Source organism: Mycteria americana, chromosome 10, assembly GCF_035582795.1.
Source record: "Mycteria americana isolate JAX WOST 10 ecotype Jacksonville Zoo and Gardens chromosome 10, USCA_MyAme_1.0, whole genome shotgun sequence".
NCBI classification, from domain to species: Eukaryota; Metazoa; Chordata; class Aves; order Ciconiiformes; family Ciconiidae; genus Mycteria; species Mycteria americana.
In genome coordinates, this window is record NC_134374.1 from 9,115,107 (window position 1) to 9,130,912 (window position 15,806).

At 44.1% G+C, this 15,806-nt stretch overlaps 1 protein-coding gene across 3 annotated transcripts in view; it reads right to left on the minus strand.

Moving 5' to 3' along the window:
• CHRDL1 (chordin like 1) overlaps window positions 1-13,850 on the minus strand; it is a 48,076-nt gene extending 34,226 nt beyond the window's left edge. For 2 of the 3 annotated variants that reach the window (XM_075512833.1, XM_075512830.1), the window contains exons 1-4: window positions 13,380-13,850; window positions 10,176-10,322; window positions 8,140-8,252; window positions 4,078-4,171 (exon numbers count right to left, since the gene is read on the minus strand). In XM_075512833.1, the coding sequence (XP_075368948.1) occupies window positions 4,078-4,171; window positions 8,140-8,252; window positions 10,176-10,272 (304 nt within the window). In that variant the 5' untranslated portion in view covers window positions 10,273-10,322; window positions 13,380-13,850. Of the gene's footprint in view, window positions 1-4,077; window positions 4,172-8,139; window positions 8,253-10,175; window positions 10,323-12,173; window positions 12,289-13,379 lie in introns of all 3 variants that reach the window. The other variant, XM_075512832.1, reaches the window with a different exon arrangement.
• Between the last annotated feature and the right edge of the window lie 1,956 nt (window positions 13,851-15,806).

A 15,806-nucleotide genomic window follows, 5' to 3' on the forward strand; every position in this document is an offset into this window, starting at 1 on the left:
ATTTTTCCTGCTTCTTAAGCGAGTTTTGCAGTACAGTGAGTTCTGCACTGTCCTAACTAGGCTGCTTCCAGGATCTAAAATAGCTAGTTCAAAGATACAGGTATTACTAAGCCATGCTGCAGTCTACTGTACAGACATAGCCTCATTTATTTTTAGGTGATGTTCTCAGACCACTATTGTGAGGTACCTGATCTGGTCCATCTTTGTATTTAGCCCAGCTATGTATATAGGTACCACCTGGCATTTTGTTGTTATTTCAATATCTAAAGAACAACGAAAAGTACATCAGAAAAGTGGTTTGAATTTGATACAGAAAAAATCATAGTACCAAAGGAGCTTAAACTTAAATATGTTACTAATCATGAACATTCTTGGAAGCCAGTGTGTTTAGTCGGGGCAGCAAGCTTAAAAAATACTAGAGCCAGATGGGCTGATTCATACATCAGCATGCAGCCTTATCTGCTGAGAAATCAAACCAGCAAGTGGAATATGGAAACCCTTTCTGAATCCTGCAATTGTGCATTTTTGCTTCTGATGTAAGCTTTCCCCATCTTAGATTTACATATTCCAGAGCATACTCAAAAATTTTAGATCTTTAACTAGACTCTAAATGCTTTGATTTGCAATTGTTCCATGTAGAAATTATACAATCTACAATAAATGTTCCATTTGTAAAGGCACTGTCCATAGTAGTGCCGTAAAAGACAGCTGCAGCTAAATGCCTGAAGAACTTGTACATGAAGTTTATTTTCATGACAGGAGGCAGGAGGTCTGAAGTCCACTCTAGCTCAAAAGCTGATCCAGCTCTAAGAATGATGGTGAATTCTCTCCCTGACTCTATAAACCACCTCTCCTCTGACAATGCCTGGAGCATCCTGAGGTGGAAGGAAGGAGTTCAAGCTCGGAAGCATGTGATGTCCTTTTGGGTCTCACTAATGTGTAAAAAGAGTCCCAATGAATGTGAACCTAGTATTTTTGGTTACATATGTGTGATGATAAGAATCTAATTCAGATAGTAAAATACTTTTCAGAGCTGCACAAGGGAAGAACATCTAGTTCTGTTTAAGACACAAGGTATGGATTTTGCCAATGCTAGAAAGAATAGGTTTCAAAAAAAAAACCACCTTAGCAGTGAATCTATGGTAGAAGCTGGTAGGATTGAACCACTGGTGAAAAGCAGAAGATGCTTCATAACATATGTCTGACAACTACTTAAGATTCATGGTGGCTGGTGCCAGGGAGACAGGATACAAACACTGCATCTCTTTGTGTCAGCAAGTCCAGTGTCACTATGGATGCAGGAGACATTAATTCCAAGGGGAAAGCAGTGCCAACTTTTCTCAAAGGAATCCCTTCAACAGCTCCTCCACTTAGGTAGTTATGAAGTTCAGTTTCCAATGAAAGTTGCTGCCTCCTGGCATTACCTCTGCTTCATTAAATAAGGAGGCAGTTATTTGGGCAGTTACACTCTACAGGGCCTGCAGAAAGGCAGGAGGAAGAGCCCAAAGTCACTGTGACTAGCACTACTCATTTCTGAAATGCAGCTTGAGAAACTGAGGGGAAACATACGTGACAGAATATAATGAGCATTTATGAGAGTAATTCGAATGGATGGCTAATGGCCAGAGTTCTGGCACGTTCCATTAAAAAATAACCAGGGAAACCAGAGAAGTGAATTTCCTGTGTATCATAGGATGCTGCACAAAAGCCATTGTGTGCCAGACACATAGGAATGGAAAGCTGGCGTAAGATGTGCAAGAATGCTTGAGATTCCTATTCAGATCAGGCATGAACATTGCCACTGAAGACAGAGCACCAAATATGATGTGCATAATCACTGCAGAAAGCAGAATGCAAATAACCCCTGAAATCACAGGAGATTCCTGCTCCTCTTTTGCCTAACATTGGTGCAGATCTATCTGAATTACAGATTCAATTAATGAAAAAATAAACCTTAGTGGGACTCTCATTTTTAATGAGATGCTGCCCAGCTAGCAATTTAATGGCCCACCATGTGTAGCAGATAGACTATAGATAGACTCTAGGAGCAGTTAAGAGAAGATAATGGATCACAATTCAGAAAAGGCTCATTCTGATAATTTTCTGGATTTATCAGTTTAAACACACAGTACAAATCTCTAGCTGAAGACTGTGAATAGCAAGAACTTAATTTGGTAAGAAGGACTTGAGAGTTTACAGGGGCCCTTACTCTTCCTTACTAAGTCATTGCAGAATGTTTTAAAGTCTTGATAGGTATCACGACATTTACAGCCTCATGAACAGAAAAAAGCCAAACAGTTCACTGCCAAAGAGCACTTGAAGCAAAACCAGTCAGTCTAGAAGCATTTATGTTTCTATACTAAATACTGTACAGAGATATTAAAAAAAAAGAAGAAGTTCCTGACCCCAAATGCCAATTACGTACTGAGAGTGGGATTTCTGTGATTTAACTTAAGCTGTCAAAAAAGTAAGCATCTAGCGTAAGCTATTTGCCTGTGCTCCCTCAATAATCGGTGGAGAGAGAGAAGCATCTCCAGGGGAAAATTCTTCTCATTCTAGGTAACAGGATGAATCACCCTCTGGGGACAGCATGTTTCCAACAGCTATAAAGGGTATCTAGATGATTCCCTTGCCAACTGAAGTTTAGATTAGCTGGAAAAACAGACCAGATTCTGGGCACACCAGCACACCAGTCCTTTCAATCTGAGAACAGAAAAGGGGTTCATGTTCCCAGCATCTTACCACTTAATCTAACAGTACTAGATGGTGAAATAAAGCTTACTACCTTACAAACTTTCTTTCCTATGTATTAGACCATCATAGATAAAACTCTACCATCAACTAGATGCCAAAGTGCTAGATCTAAACTTGAGTGGGATGAATCTCATCCCAGGACACAAGAAGAGTGGCACCATGGCATCAGGCGAGTTACACGCTTGAAATGCTTCTTCCTCATCACTAATTACAACAGGTTTCTAGATACCTAGATCAGATATTGGTATACAAATCTGATAGACAGATGTATACAATTGTCAGGACAGATGAATCCTACCAAAAATTGACGGGTGGGTGCCATTTATTCTCCAGTAAGTGCAATGAACGCACTCCAATCCCAGCTGAACAGCAAACAGACTTGTGCACTCATGTCCCTCCACCATTGCGTACTGCCTCCTGCTCACAGGTTTTGGTCAGGGAACAGCTGTTTTCCTCAGACAATGAAACTCTCTGGAGAAAGTCAAATAAAACCCCTTTCTATGATGCTGCATGAATACTCTTTTATAAGTGGAAATGAGGGGTGCCACTAAGACAGACATTTAGGGAAAAGCTGCAGTCAAATCTACCAGCCATTAGGCCATGTCGGGAATGTTGTAACAGCCTCGTGAAAGATCCTGCTTAGTCTCTTTCATACAGTGGCTCTTAATAATGAGCATATAATAAATGTACAGTCTGGAGGAATTTACTATACAGTATCCAATTGGATTTATATAGTCATAAACTTCTACAGCACTGCTTCTATGATTTACAACAGTCTCTACTAATTATGAAGCTATGCCTGGATTTGAGATGTAAAAGGCAAATGTTACCAGACTGGTTGTACAGTGATACTACACAAATGCACATTTGCCACAGCAATTTTGAATTGCTTGTTAACAGAGAACCATTGCGAATAACGGGGTATTTTAGCCTGCTCTTACGAAAAGCACCAAAAGCAGAAACCCAGGAAGTTTGTGGGACGGGGTTTTATTGTGATGGAGAGTAGAGATAAGGGAAGGAGTGGGGAGCGGATAGTCCATGGACCCCATCAATGAAACTTCTGCTGCCTTCTGCCTGGATTGCAGGGGGCTGGCCCTAGCAGCTTACCTGATCCCTTCCCAAATCTATACTTCTGATTTCCTAAAAAGAAACCACCATAGGAAACACTGTGACTTGCTATAGGACAAGCCTCTCAGGACCTAAATGGATATAGAAGGATGTTTACTTCACAGAAGTTTTCCAGCACAGACATTTAATTTTGCTGTTACTCGGCATATTAAATAACTATTTCAGAAAGGACTGTGTATCATTAATAGGAATTACCTGGGCATCGTGGGCAGCACAGCTGTGGTACATGCACAGGGGAAGGACAGTGTAGACTTGGGCATCTTATTCTGCTGCACAGTACATTTCCGTTCTGCAGGTGGAACATAATACAATAATGAAATGGGTGTCTTACCAATTTCCATGTTCTCTATTCTGCATCTAGATATTTTAAAAACAAATGCCTTTTTACAGTGTTCTGATTTCATTCACAGCAGGGTAAGCCCAGACTACTTTCGCTGCCTCTGAATTTATGCTGGAGGTCAGAATGTAGCAGAAATCCATACAAACTTTAAAATCAGAGGAAGTGCCTAAAAACGGATTGCAACAATCTTCATTTGTGTTTTTGTTTTGAGCAGATTATGCTTAGGAATTGCATTTCCAAAACTGAGACACAGATAATGAATGGTAGGTCTCTGAGATATCCCCTACTGCGGGTTAGTTCAAGACCGCAAGAGACAATAGCGTCTGTAATTGTTCCTGAAAACTGTGGAGAGTCTTTTGTTTTCATTTTATGCGTTCCCCAGTAGACAAAAAACACCAGTTGGTAAGTAGCCATTTTTCTAAGAAATACGAGCAAGTCTTGGGAATAGTGTTCATTATTCATGTCATTAACATAATATTCTATTTGACCACATCTAAGTTTGATTTATAATTAAAACACAGGGAATTTTCATTCTCCAGTGTCTGTAACCAGAAAAGACTATCCATTTCAAATTCCCGTTTCCCATCTATAATTCATCCTCCTAATTTAGCTCTGAGTTGCTCATGTTTATAGCAAGAAAGATCTTTTACCATGAACACTGATACTATGCTATGACTATAGTTTTAGGTGGTGTCAGGAATAAACCCACTTCATTTTCATATGCCTTCTGGAGCACTGAAATGTCTCCAGTGGAGGTGCAGACTTCCTTAGATAGCGTATGTATAGGCTTTTCTAGCCACCTCTTTCAAAATCATCCATTGACTCCTAAATATCTGCAGACCACAGGCTGAAACCATACCGTTAGATCATTACTACCCATGAACTACATTTGTGCATCTGCTTTGGAAAGAGACACTAAAAATGCTATCACCATCTGTTTCCAATGATGACTGAAATGAAATATTGTGATTTTAAAGAGGAGGAGGAAATTTTAGGATGTAGACTCTTTGCAGGATAGGGACTATCACTGCTCTGCACAGCTCCTTGCCCAGTAGACCATCATCTGAGAGCCTGTAAAGCACTACCGTGGAAGAAAGGCTGGCACTGCCTGCTGGCCTGGCTCCATGTTGCTTACTTGACCTGTTCCATGGCCTCACTCCCTTTTTAATTATTAGTCCTGTGAAATCTCCTGAGGTGAATGTTTACTTTCTGTGCATGATCAGCTGTGATAAAAATTCTGCAGGCCTACTTCACTCGTCAGTGCTGCCTGCACTACTCCACTGTTTGCAGCAGCACAGACTATTTTAACTGATCTTGTGCTTGGTAAGACTGATCTTACGCTTAGATTCACAGTGGTATTTGGGAGACCAAGCCCTACTGACTAGTCAATTGGGCTTGGTCTGGAGCTCCAGGTTTCTCCCTGAGTCAGGGCCAGGGTTAGCATTTCTGCATCAGATACCCGAAGGGTAAGAATGCCTTGCTCTTCCCAAGCTGTCTTATCAGTGCTAAGTGTGGAGAGTGTTCATTTTAGCCCCACAAGTCTGCAGATCTGACTACGAACACAAGCAAAAAGCCGCTGTATTTTAGAGAGTAAAATAATGATCTGACAAATTGTGAGTGCTCCAATTTACTGGACAGTAACAGTCAACAGTCTCCCCTGTGTACTGGGGGGGAGGAGGGGTTGTAAAAGAAAGGGGGAACAGGGTGAGAACACTGAATAGTTTAGTCTTGTTCTGGTTTAAGAATGTAAATTATAACTTGTAAAAATACAATACTACATACACACAAAAACAGGACGGCTTTTTTTTGTTGTTTTTTTTTAATCCCAGGCTGAATAATTTGGCCTCTGTTTAGTTAGTTAATTTGTCTCGCCTTTTTCTTAAACATCAGAAGTGTGTGTTGGGGGGAAGGGATGGACAGACTGTTGTTTAGAGATGGAGCAGAGATCTAGGTCTGTTGCCTGGCTGATACGACTTGTTTTGTGCAGAGATCATATGCATCGTGATGTTTGAGGCCAGCAAAGAAATTCTGGTCAGACTGGTGATGAAGATCCCTGGGGGTTTTTTTGCTTTTCTCTGCAGTGTGAGGGAGTAGGTTGCTGCTTCAGACTCTGTACATATCCTTTGCCTAACTGATTCACTGCCAAGGAATCATAGGTGGGTTACACTTAGGTCTCTCCTATTTGCTGTCTGTGGCACACTTAAGTTTCATTTTTTCTGCTGTAATATTTGGTTTAAGGTCTGTGCTTGCGCTATGTCATGGCATGTTTTCTAATGCTTTATCTAGCCTTTATAAATTATTGAGTTTCCTGATGATCTGGAGCTGTTACTATAGGTCAGTGTTCTGAGGGCATTTATTTTGCCCAGGACAAAGCTCAAATGGATGGCTGGGTGCTGCAGTTGTTATTTGAAGTCTTCCTTCCAGGCGACAAGAGTCACATCCCAGAGATCCCTCAGCATCCTCACTGCTGAAATAATCCCCAAGTTACATTTTGCACCCTCACGGTACAACAATGGTAAAACGGAGCAAACATGAAGTAGAGTCCAGAACCACTTCTGAGCTGCATGTACTGGTAATTACCACAAGCTGTTTCCTTCTTTACTAACCTTGTTGCCCTCAACTGTCACTCTGGTCTTCCGTGCCCATGTGCGAAGGAAAGAAATAAAATATACTCTGTTTGTTGGAGCCTCACAGTGCATGGGTATGCATGGATCACAGCAGTGCTGTTCTCTAGAGGAGCATTCCATGCTCCTTCCCATCCCTCCAGACTGTCTAACATCTTCCTAAAAATCATTGAGCAATGATTTGTATCCAGATCTCTAGGGCTTCCAGTGAATTTCATCCCCACCCTAGACATAGCCTTCCAGCAATTTAATGAGTGTTTTACCACACATGGACTCTGAGGGAGTTTTCAACTTTGCATATAGATCAGCAAAAGTGAGTGGAAACTCCTTTTTGCTATAATTGGGGACTTTTCCATCCTACTACATTGCTTTTTCTCTTACAGATGCATTCTGCTGCACACATCTGAGATGCAGCCAAGCTTGTAGGACTACTGTTTGTGCATCTCTGCACTAAATTGTAGTAGCAGATCCCTCAGAGCAAATGCTGCACAGGGGCCCAATATTTTATGCTTGCAGGGGGGAAAATAGCCAAGAAAACTTTATTCTGCATTAAATACAGCAGACAAAACTCAGCATCTGGAGTGTCTCATGTGTTAGTGATTAAGATCCCTTATTGTTCAGTCGTTTTAAAGTACTCCAAGGGACATATTCTGCCCTCATTTCCCTGCTGCCCCCCAGCTGTATATGACATACTTTAGGGGATCTATGACTGCTGGGTCTTCCTATCAGGCATCAACTGATGGTAGCCCAGGACCTGTGCTTTCACATCCTACCCAATTCTCTCTGCTCCCCATACCCTGTTCGCATTTTTCATCATCTCATTCTTCTTTCATAGATTTTTACAAATGGTGATATCCAAGCCTGTTCCTTCAGCACTTCAGGGCAGCAGATGCTTTGGCTACAGAAATGCCTCTGAAGGTGAGGGCGTTGTACATAGATCAAAACACTGTCAAATTCAGGTTCAGCATAACTGTCCATATTCATGGAACTGCAAGGATTATATTTAGGTAGTAGGGTCCAATTATTCAAGAGGTAATGCTCAACATTGACAAAGCTTCTGGCTAGTTGAGGAGCTGTTTTGTCTACCCCATGCAATTATTTTTTGCCAGTGTTGGCCTTCTCTGTTCATGTTTTCCCTTCGCTAGGATCACCTGCCTCTATTTCCTGCAGCATGATCAGGACCCGCTAGGGAGAACAGGTTTGGGCTCTGTCAAATGGTAGATACAACATAAAGGATTCTAGTCAATTAAGCAAGCAGAAGAAGTTGTAGGATCAATAACTCAGCAGTCCTACCTCAGAGCAAAGACAATTAACGCAGTAAACAAGGCCATAGGGTTCTAGATAAGGATGCCATCTTTCTCCTACACGATACTTCTTATCTTGAAACACACAGTACGTATCTGAATCTGTAAAACAGTAAAGAATGGAAAGAGCTATGAATGAATGTTCCCATTCCGTGCTTACAAAGTGTTTTTAGGTGTGCAGTGTTTTCTGTAAACTATTTTTTCTTCCCCTGGAGGAATCACACAACGGAAATGCCCTTAATTTCATGTGCTGTTGTTTCTAACCTCCCAAACCAAAATACATGACATGGCCTTCCATCTTTCCAAAATTGCAGCTCCTGAAATAGCTGACAAAATGGCTTTCACACAGGGTGAGTTTATCCTTTCACCTGCAAAAACACAGGCTAAGATCCCGTTTAGGTAACAAAATTAAAGTGCTTGATTGCCCAGACAGGTTTATAGGAAACAAAACCTTTTCACTGCAAAACCAAAGCAATTGGCTCAACTCGGGAAAATCCCAGGTTGTATAGCAGAGAGATTTTGAACAAGGGGACTGCAGAAGAAAGATAAATGCACTGTATTTACACTGCATGTTCAGTATCTCCATATTTTAACAACCTAATAAAAAAGGAGTTTGCCCTAGTATTTCAGAACAATTTGTGCTGACTTACATATGCATCAGCATTCAAAATATTTTAAGATCTTTCTGTTCATTAAGCACTTCTGATCTTCCATTATCTGCAGTTTTGCAGATAATCTGTCTGCCTATCAGACATTACCGCCCTGTCTCTCCCTCTCACATTATGGTTTCACATTGAAAACTCAAATCTCTTCAATAAAAGGGTGTTTCTCATATGTTTCCATGAGAGAAGTCTTTCCTGTTATCTTAATGATGTCCAAATTCAGCTTAATTCATCACCCTCCATATAGATGATACTTCAGGGTATCAAACAAAATACCTGTCTTCCAAGTGATAATCCAAGCAAGGGACATTCTTCACATTTACTGGACTAAAAGAAGGTAGCAAGAGGTAGGGATTATTAGTAGCAACTGTGAAGTGATCTGCTTTCACTTCACACAAAAGCATGCCAAATGAAATGCAGGATCTGAAAAAGCGGACGGCTGCAGTGGAGTTTGATAATTTCTCACACCGTGCTTTCTTTGAACAGGGATACCTGCACGTTGCTTTCTTGTAAGTTCAGCAGAGAAGGCGGCCTTTTTGGAACTCACTTCTTTTTCTTTTTTTTTTTTTTTTCTGCATCTACCTCCTTAGAAGCAGAAGCTGCTGATACTGAGGTTGAAAATTTTAACTACTTCTCAAGGGCAAAGAATATCTTTTGTAAGAAGGTGGCCAAAACCCAGCCTGTGCAGGTGAGGAGAGCATTCCAGAGAGCTAGTAGCAAGGCTGTAGCAGTCAATAACTCCTAGACTTATTGGGGTAGTTATTCCTCCTTGCCATGCTTTCTGAAATGTGTTAACATCTCCCACGGATAACAGGCTTTGTAGAAATATTCCCTTTGTTTTGTTTGTATTCTTTTCAATTCTTCCCATCAGGTTTTTGACAGTGCTTAGACTCTTAATTTTCTCAAAGGATGCATCTAATCCAGTTCATATGAGGTTGTTTTTGGAACACAACAGAACAGTCTTGGACGAACTTTACACTAGCTGAAAACTTCAGCACAATAGTCTTGCACATGGGACAAAATCCAGATAATCCATCAGATGTTTACAGAGGTCACTAAAGTGGAATTAAGCAGTCTCTTGATGCAGGATATTTGAAATAAAACAGATTCTAAAACTGATGTGTTATGTTCTTTATGATGCAATGAAACCTGTTCAGCTTCAGGAAAATGTACCCCAAACATGGGTGTGACCTGATTCTACTAAATGTAGGATTAGAGGGAGGAAGAATGTTAGAAGGTTTTGAATGCAGTTCCACAGTTTAGGACATTCTTGTTTGAAGATCTTTTCTGAACCACATCTGTCAAATAGAAGGAAAATGTCAAATTTGGGTGAATGTGACAGCTTTGTTTGAAGTCTACTTACGTTTTACTTGTTCTAGTTTACCTCCATCTACGAAAAGGAGACAGAGCACACCAAAAAAGATAAAATGAACATCCTCCAATATCCACTTTTTTCTCATCTTTATCGACAAAAGGAAAAGAAAGAGCCTCCAAAGTAAAGAATGTTGAGCTGTAAGGAAGAAAATATTAAATTAATTAAACTAAAATCCTGTAAGATACTTACATTCTCTGACATGATTTCATCCAGCACACAGAAATCCTAAATTGCCAGAACCAAAAAATTGGTCTGTATCGCGGATCTTCATTTCATGGAAGCAACTTTGGTTTCAGATCATTTCATTTTTGGAAAAGGGGCCACATTCCCATCCATGAAAGCTGAAAACTGGATATTACTTCTAATAAAGTCCTCATTTTATTCCAAAGCAGAGAAACCTGGCAAGTAAGCAATCTAAATTCTTAAAGTTCTCTTTCACAAGAAACGAGTTTGGGAGATTTTCCTGTGGAGCAGCTCTTTGGGATGTAACTTAGGAAATACAGGTGTCAATTGTAACATGTTTGCTTCATCGTAAAATTAACCTTGGGTATACCTGGTGTATTGACCCCGCACTGTGGGAATCCAGGCTTAGGGTGAAATGCTGGCCATGCTGTCTGTAGTCAACGGGAGTTTTCCTCACTGCATCTAATAGGCTTCCACCACTATTCAATTCACCCCTCCTCCCCTCTCCCAACTACTATTGTTCTGGGATTGTGTATAATTAATTTTTCTAGAGTTAACCCTTCCGTTGCCTCGATATCTGAAAGTAGAATGGGGGAATGACATGTCATCTTCATTCCGGTAAATCTTTAATGGCAAAATCTTGCATATGGAGCAAAGCTTAATGTATTATTCTCTGTGTGGTGCAGAGATGGTATCGTACTTGCTGCACGCACCGTTCTGTTTAACTTTTTCTGGCTTTTAAAAGGTGAATTATTTTATAATAAAAAAAAAAACAAGGGAGAAAATAATTAACTAAAGTAGAATTTCATTATTTTTATAGCCCACCTAAGATTCTAAATTGAGAAGTATGTTGATGCTTTACTGTTTATCAGAATTCATTGTAAAAGTATTATCTTCCCAGAGTACGTTTGTCCATAATTTCCAATGTTGGAAAGATCTGGGTTTGACTTTAAGAGTTTTGATGTGGATTCAAAATTAGTTTTACAAAAGTTCAAAAAAAAAAAAGATTCACTATTGGAAAAATAAACAATCTGCTTTGTAGACTAATTTGACCTCTTCAGATGTCATGTAAATAATAGAACTGTACATGAATATGTTTCAGCTCACAGATAACCAAAGTAGAAATAATAATTTATATATCTGTATTCAAAATTAAGTGGTGGATAACTTACAGAAGTTAACTAAACAGTAAGTTAACAACCACTTGAAAGGCAAATCTTCCTATTAAGACTGTTGAGATCTAGGATACTGTAACAAAGGGTGGGTGATCTGATTTTATCAGAGTGGTTTTATTGCCTTTACTGTTTAAGGGTTCTCCATTCTACATTCCCAAACCACAACCAAAATGGACATCTTCCTTAACTCATCAAATCTATGCAACTACTTGGTGTATACTCAATAAGCCCATTCAAAATAATGCAAATCGCATCTGAAAACATTCAAAAAAATAATGCTATTTTGAAAGCACGCTCCCTATGCAGTAACAAAATAAAACTTTCCATTTATTTTGGAAGCTGAGAATAATATTCCAATTTGAGAAGAAAAGTGTAAGTAATTTTTTCCTTTCAACGTGTTCAAATCACATAGGACATTTTTAAGCCAAACAACCTTTTAAAAACTTGTTCAAAATTAAAATCTCATAATTTAGTCCCAGGACATCGTGCATGCATTGAGAACAACAGTAGCACATCACTGGGACTAGCAGCAATGTGAATGTTTAAATATTTTGGCCTTCTGGGGGGTTGCTTAAGCAAACAATATTTATATGTGGAGCACAATTATCCTTTGTGCAGCATTTTTTACCTGTGAGCTAGATTGGTTAGTTCGACTCGAGAGGCTCAGAAATCCATCCATTTGAAATGTCAGGTCTTCAAAAGGAAGAACGTTTTAAAAGTTGGACTGCTTATGCTCAGAAATGCTGCACAGTAACGTGAAATGGAGGAGTTAATAACAGGAATGGGATGGGGACTTTTGATGTCTTTCTTAATTCTCTTTAATTTCTGTATTGTTGTTACTCCAAATATAAACACATACTTTTCACTATTAGCACACTCCCTTTATTTCCCCAAAGGGCAATGTCCTAAAAATATTCCTGGATTTAAATAATCTCAGTTTGGATTAACCTGTTAATTATTGGTGTGTTTTCTGCTTAGTAGAAACAATGAAAGTGATCCACTTCTCACACGAACGACTGGCTGAAAGAAGGCACATGGGGCTGTTTTCAACGCCTCGCCTTCCACAGAGCCCGGCTCAGTCCCTGCCAGCGGCAGAGCCCGGCCTCGCCACGTTTTACCATTAACGCAAGACGAAGCAGGACTGAGCCTAGCTGGAAGAGGCTGGGAAACGAGCGGCGTTCCCAGCGCTGGCCAGCAAGCAGCGGGGCACAGCCCCTCGGCCGGCGGGCGCGGGCAGGCGGCCGGGGCCGCTCAGCCCAGACGGGCGGGCTGTGCCCGCCGCCGCACGGGGCGGGGGACGCTTCTCCCTCCGCTCTCCCCGCGGCTTTGATGCCTGCGAGCCTCGCCGCAAGCCTGCGCTTCTGCCGTCGGGGGTTGTTCGTAAGGAGGCGAGCCTCCGAGCGAGCCCTGGCCAGAGGCTCCTGGCTCTCGCTGCTTGAACAGCCGTCGTCCCTCGGGCGCCGAGCCCGGGGAGCGCCCCGCCGCCCCGCCCGGGGCCGGGAGGGAAGCTCAGGTCGAGGGCTGCCGTCGGCGGAGTCCCGCTCCGAGCCGCGGCGCTCGCCTGGGGCCCCGGGAGCGGAGCCGCCGCGCGCACGCCGGGGCCCGGCCAGGTGCCGGCGGTGCCACCGAGGGGGCGGCCGGACGTCGGCCGGCCCCTACCGCCGGCAGGGCGGAATAAGCCGCAGTGCAAGCAGGGGAGGCGGGGGGTACCCCCGCAGGGCTGCCGGTGCCGCGACCCCAGCCCCCGGGGCCGTGCCCGCGCCCACGGGCGCAGCCCCGACAGCGGGACCGCGCCTTCCCCGGGGTCTCGCCGAGGGAAGAAAAGCTCACAAACCTGGGGCAGGGCTGGAGGCCGCTCCGCTCAGCCGCGGGCCCTGGAGCCTGCCTGCGAATAGCGGCTTCGGCTGGGGGAGCCGCGCGGCTCCGCTCTCTCCGCTCCGCCGGGGTACGGGCGGGCTCCGGCCAGGCGGCTCCGCTTCCCAGTCACGTTGCCATAGTCTTCTCCCGCGGCTCGCCCGGGCTTTTAGGGCTCCCCTGCGCTCCCGCAGCGGCGGTGGTGAGGGGGCAAGCGGGGGACCGACGGGTGCCGCGGCCGCCGCCACCGGCAGCCCCCGACCCCCGCCTGAGGGACGGGAGCGGGGAGGGAGGAATCCGCCAAGCCCGGGCTCCGGGGACGCTGCAGGGCGGGCGCTCCGGAAGGTCCCGGGCTGCCCGGCCTGGGACACCTGCCACCGCCTCCTGCCCCAGCGGGGAACGCAGCGAGGCCCCGCGGCCGGAGGATGCTCGGCACTGGAGCGGCGGCGGGAGGAGGAGTGGAGGAGCCCGCGCCCCGGCGGTCCGCCTCCCGCCCCGGCCCCCCCCGCCCGCGCCCCGCTCCTCCGCCTGGCACAGCAGCGTGACTGACACGGCCTGGGGTGGGGTTTGCTCCGCCGTGGGGGCCGGGGGCAGGCGGGGCGCGGGGGGAGAGGGCCGCTCGCAGGGCGGGGGGCTCGGCGCCCGCCCCCCGGCCCCCCTCCCGCCGTGCGGGAGCCACCTGCGGGCCGGCGGGACCCGCAGCCGGCCGGGCGGGGACTTGCTCCGGTGCCTTCAAACAGGGCTGCGGGCTGGGTGACCGCAGCCCGCTGCGGCCACACCGCCCTCCTCGGTAACCTTCCTGGAGAGAGGGCTCTGCACCCGGATGGCTCTTTAATGGGCTTCTCACACGCGGGGTGCCCTCCCGAGTGGAGTCAGCGTCCACTGGGATTTGTCTGCTGATACCCTCCGGTCTGATTTATTGGGTTAGAAGGTTTCAAGGTCACATTGAGATTCTGGTGGAACTAAATTAAACCCATGACTCATGACATTATATGCTTGGTCAAACATTCTTTTTCTGTCTTGTTGTAGCCCCTGTAACTAATAAGAAGAGATCAGTGAACCCTTGACAAATGATCTGAGAAAAAGGGTGAGGTATGAAAAGACATCATGTGGAGAAACAAATTACAACCTATTTCCCCTAGTTTGGGACCAGGGTGTTTGGGGAGCACTGCTGGGAGGTCATACACCTCCCAGGCTTGGTAGATATTTTCAGAAGGCTGAAAATTGAGCAGAACTTTCATTTCTTCCATTGTACCTCAGCTGGATGAAATATTGAAAATACAGTGTATGGTGAAACCTTATATTGAGGAAAGTTGACTTACTAAGGGTTGTGTAGTGTGACTTCATGAGTAACCAGGGCTGTGTGTTAGTAAAATGTGTCTTTATAACTCTTAATATTAAAAAAAGGAAAAGAGAAAGAAATGGCATTCTGGAGCTAAGCGTTTTGAAACCACTGCTCCATGCCTACTCCTGTGTCACTCTTCCACTCTTTGCCTTGCTGTGCACAGGCAGTAATCTATGTTCCCTTGGGAAAATCACCACTTCAAGCTCTTAGTCCTGAATGTGGTGGCTACTGCCGCAGGCTGATAGTTTTGGAAGAGCCACTGTGTGAAATCGGGATGGGCAAATGGAAAAACAAATGGTAACTCTGCATCAGAAATACGATAGTAATTTGCACTTGAAGGCAGAGAATCTGAGCTGTGCAAGCTCTGGTCCTGCCGAGGTATATCCATGCTCACGGAGAGAAGAGTTAAGCGTGCACACACGTGCTTCTGAATTGTGGGGCCATAGTAATGGTGTTCCTTTAGATGTTGTGCTGGGTTAGACTGTGCGGGCTCCGACTGTGAGATAAATTGCATACGAATAACATATGCACTCAGACCTATGACTGAACCAACCCTGTTGCATTCTGCAAAGAGTTAGACCCAAAGCCAGTTAGAGGCTTCCCACTGCCATCGACATAGGGTGGAGGGACTTTCCTAGGAGCTGTCTTTGGCTATCTGGGAGCCCACTGGGTATGGGAGGAGTAGTAAATCTTACCCTAGTACCACTTCACCAGCGTCACTGACCTTGTCTCAGAAACTGAGTTCAGACACCACAAGGAAACGTAGAAGCAAAGGGTGTAACACCGAAGGTATACAAAGTCAAATGAAATATAGATCATGCTGTGAAAGGAAAGGAGTTTGTTACCGGAATAGTCCAGCAAGATGCGGTAGATTGTGTACATCCCTTGATAGCTCTAAATTTAAACTAGATTGCATCAGCAGGGATGTTTCTTGGGTTTAGTGCAGCAATTACAAGTGAAGCTCTGCACTTTTGTCCTGCTGTCCTTACAGGAGGCTGAAGTTGTGCTGGTGACTCCCCATGTGGTAGTTTTTCTTCCAAAACAAAAATCAATCCATTCCCT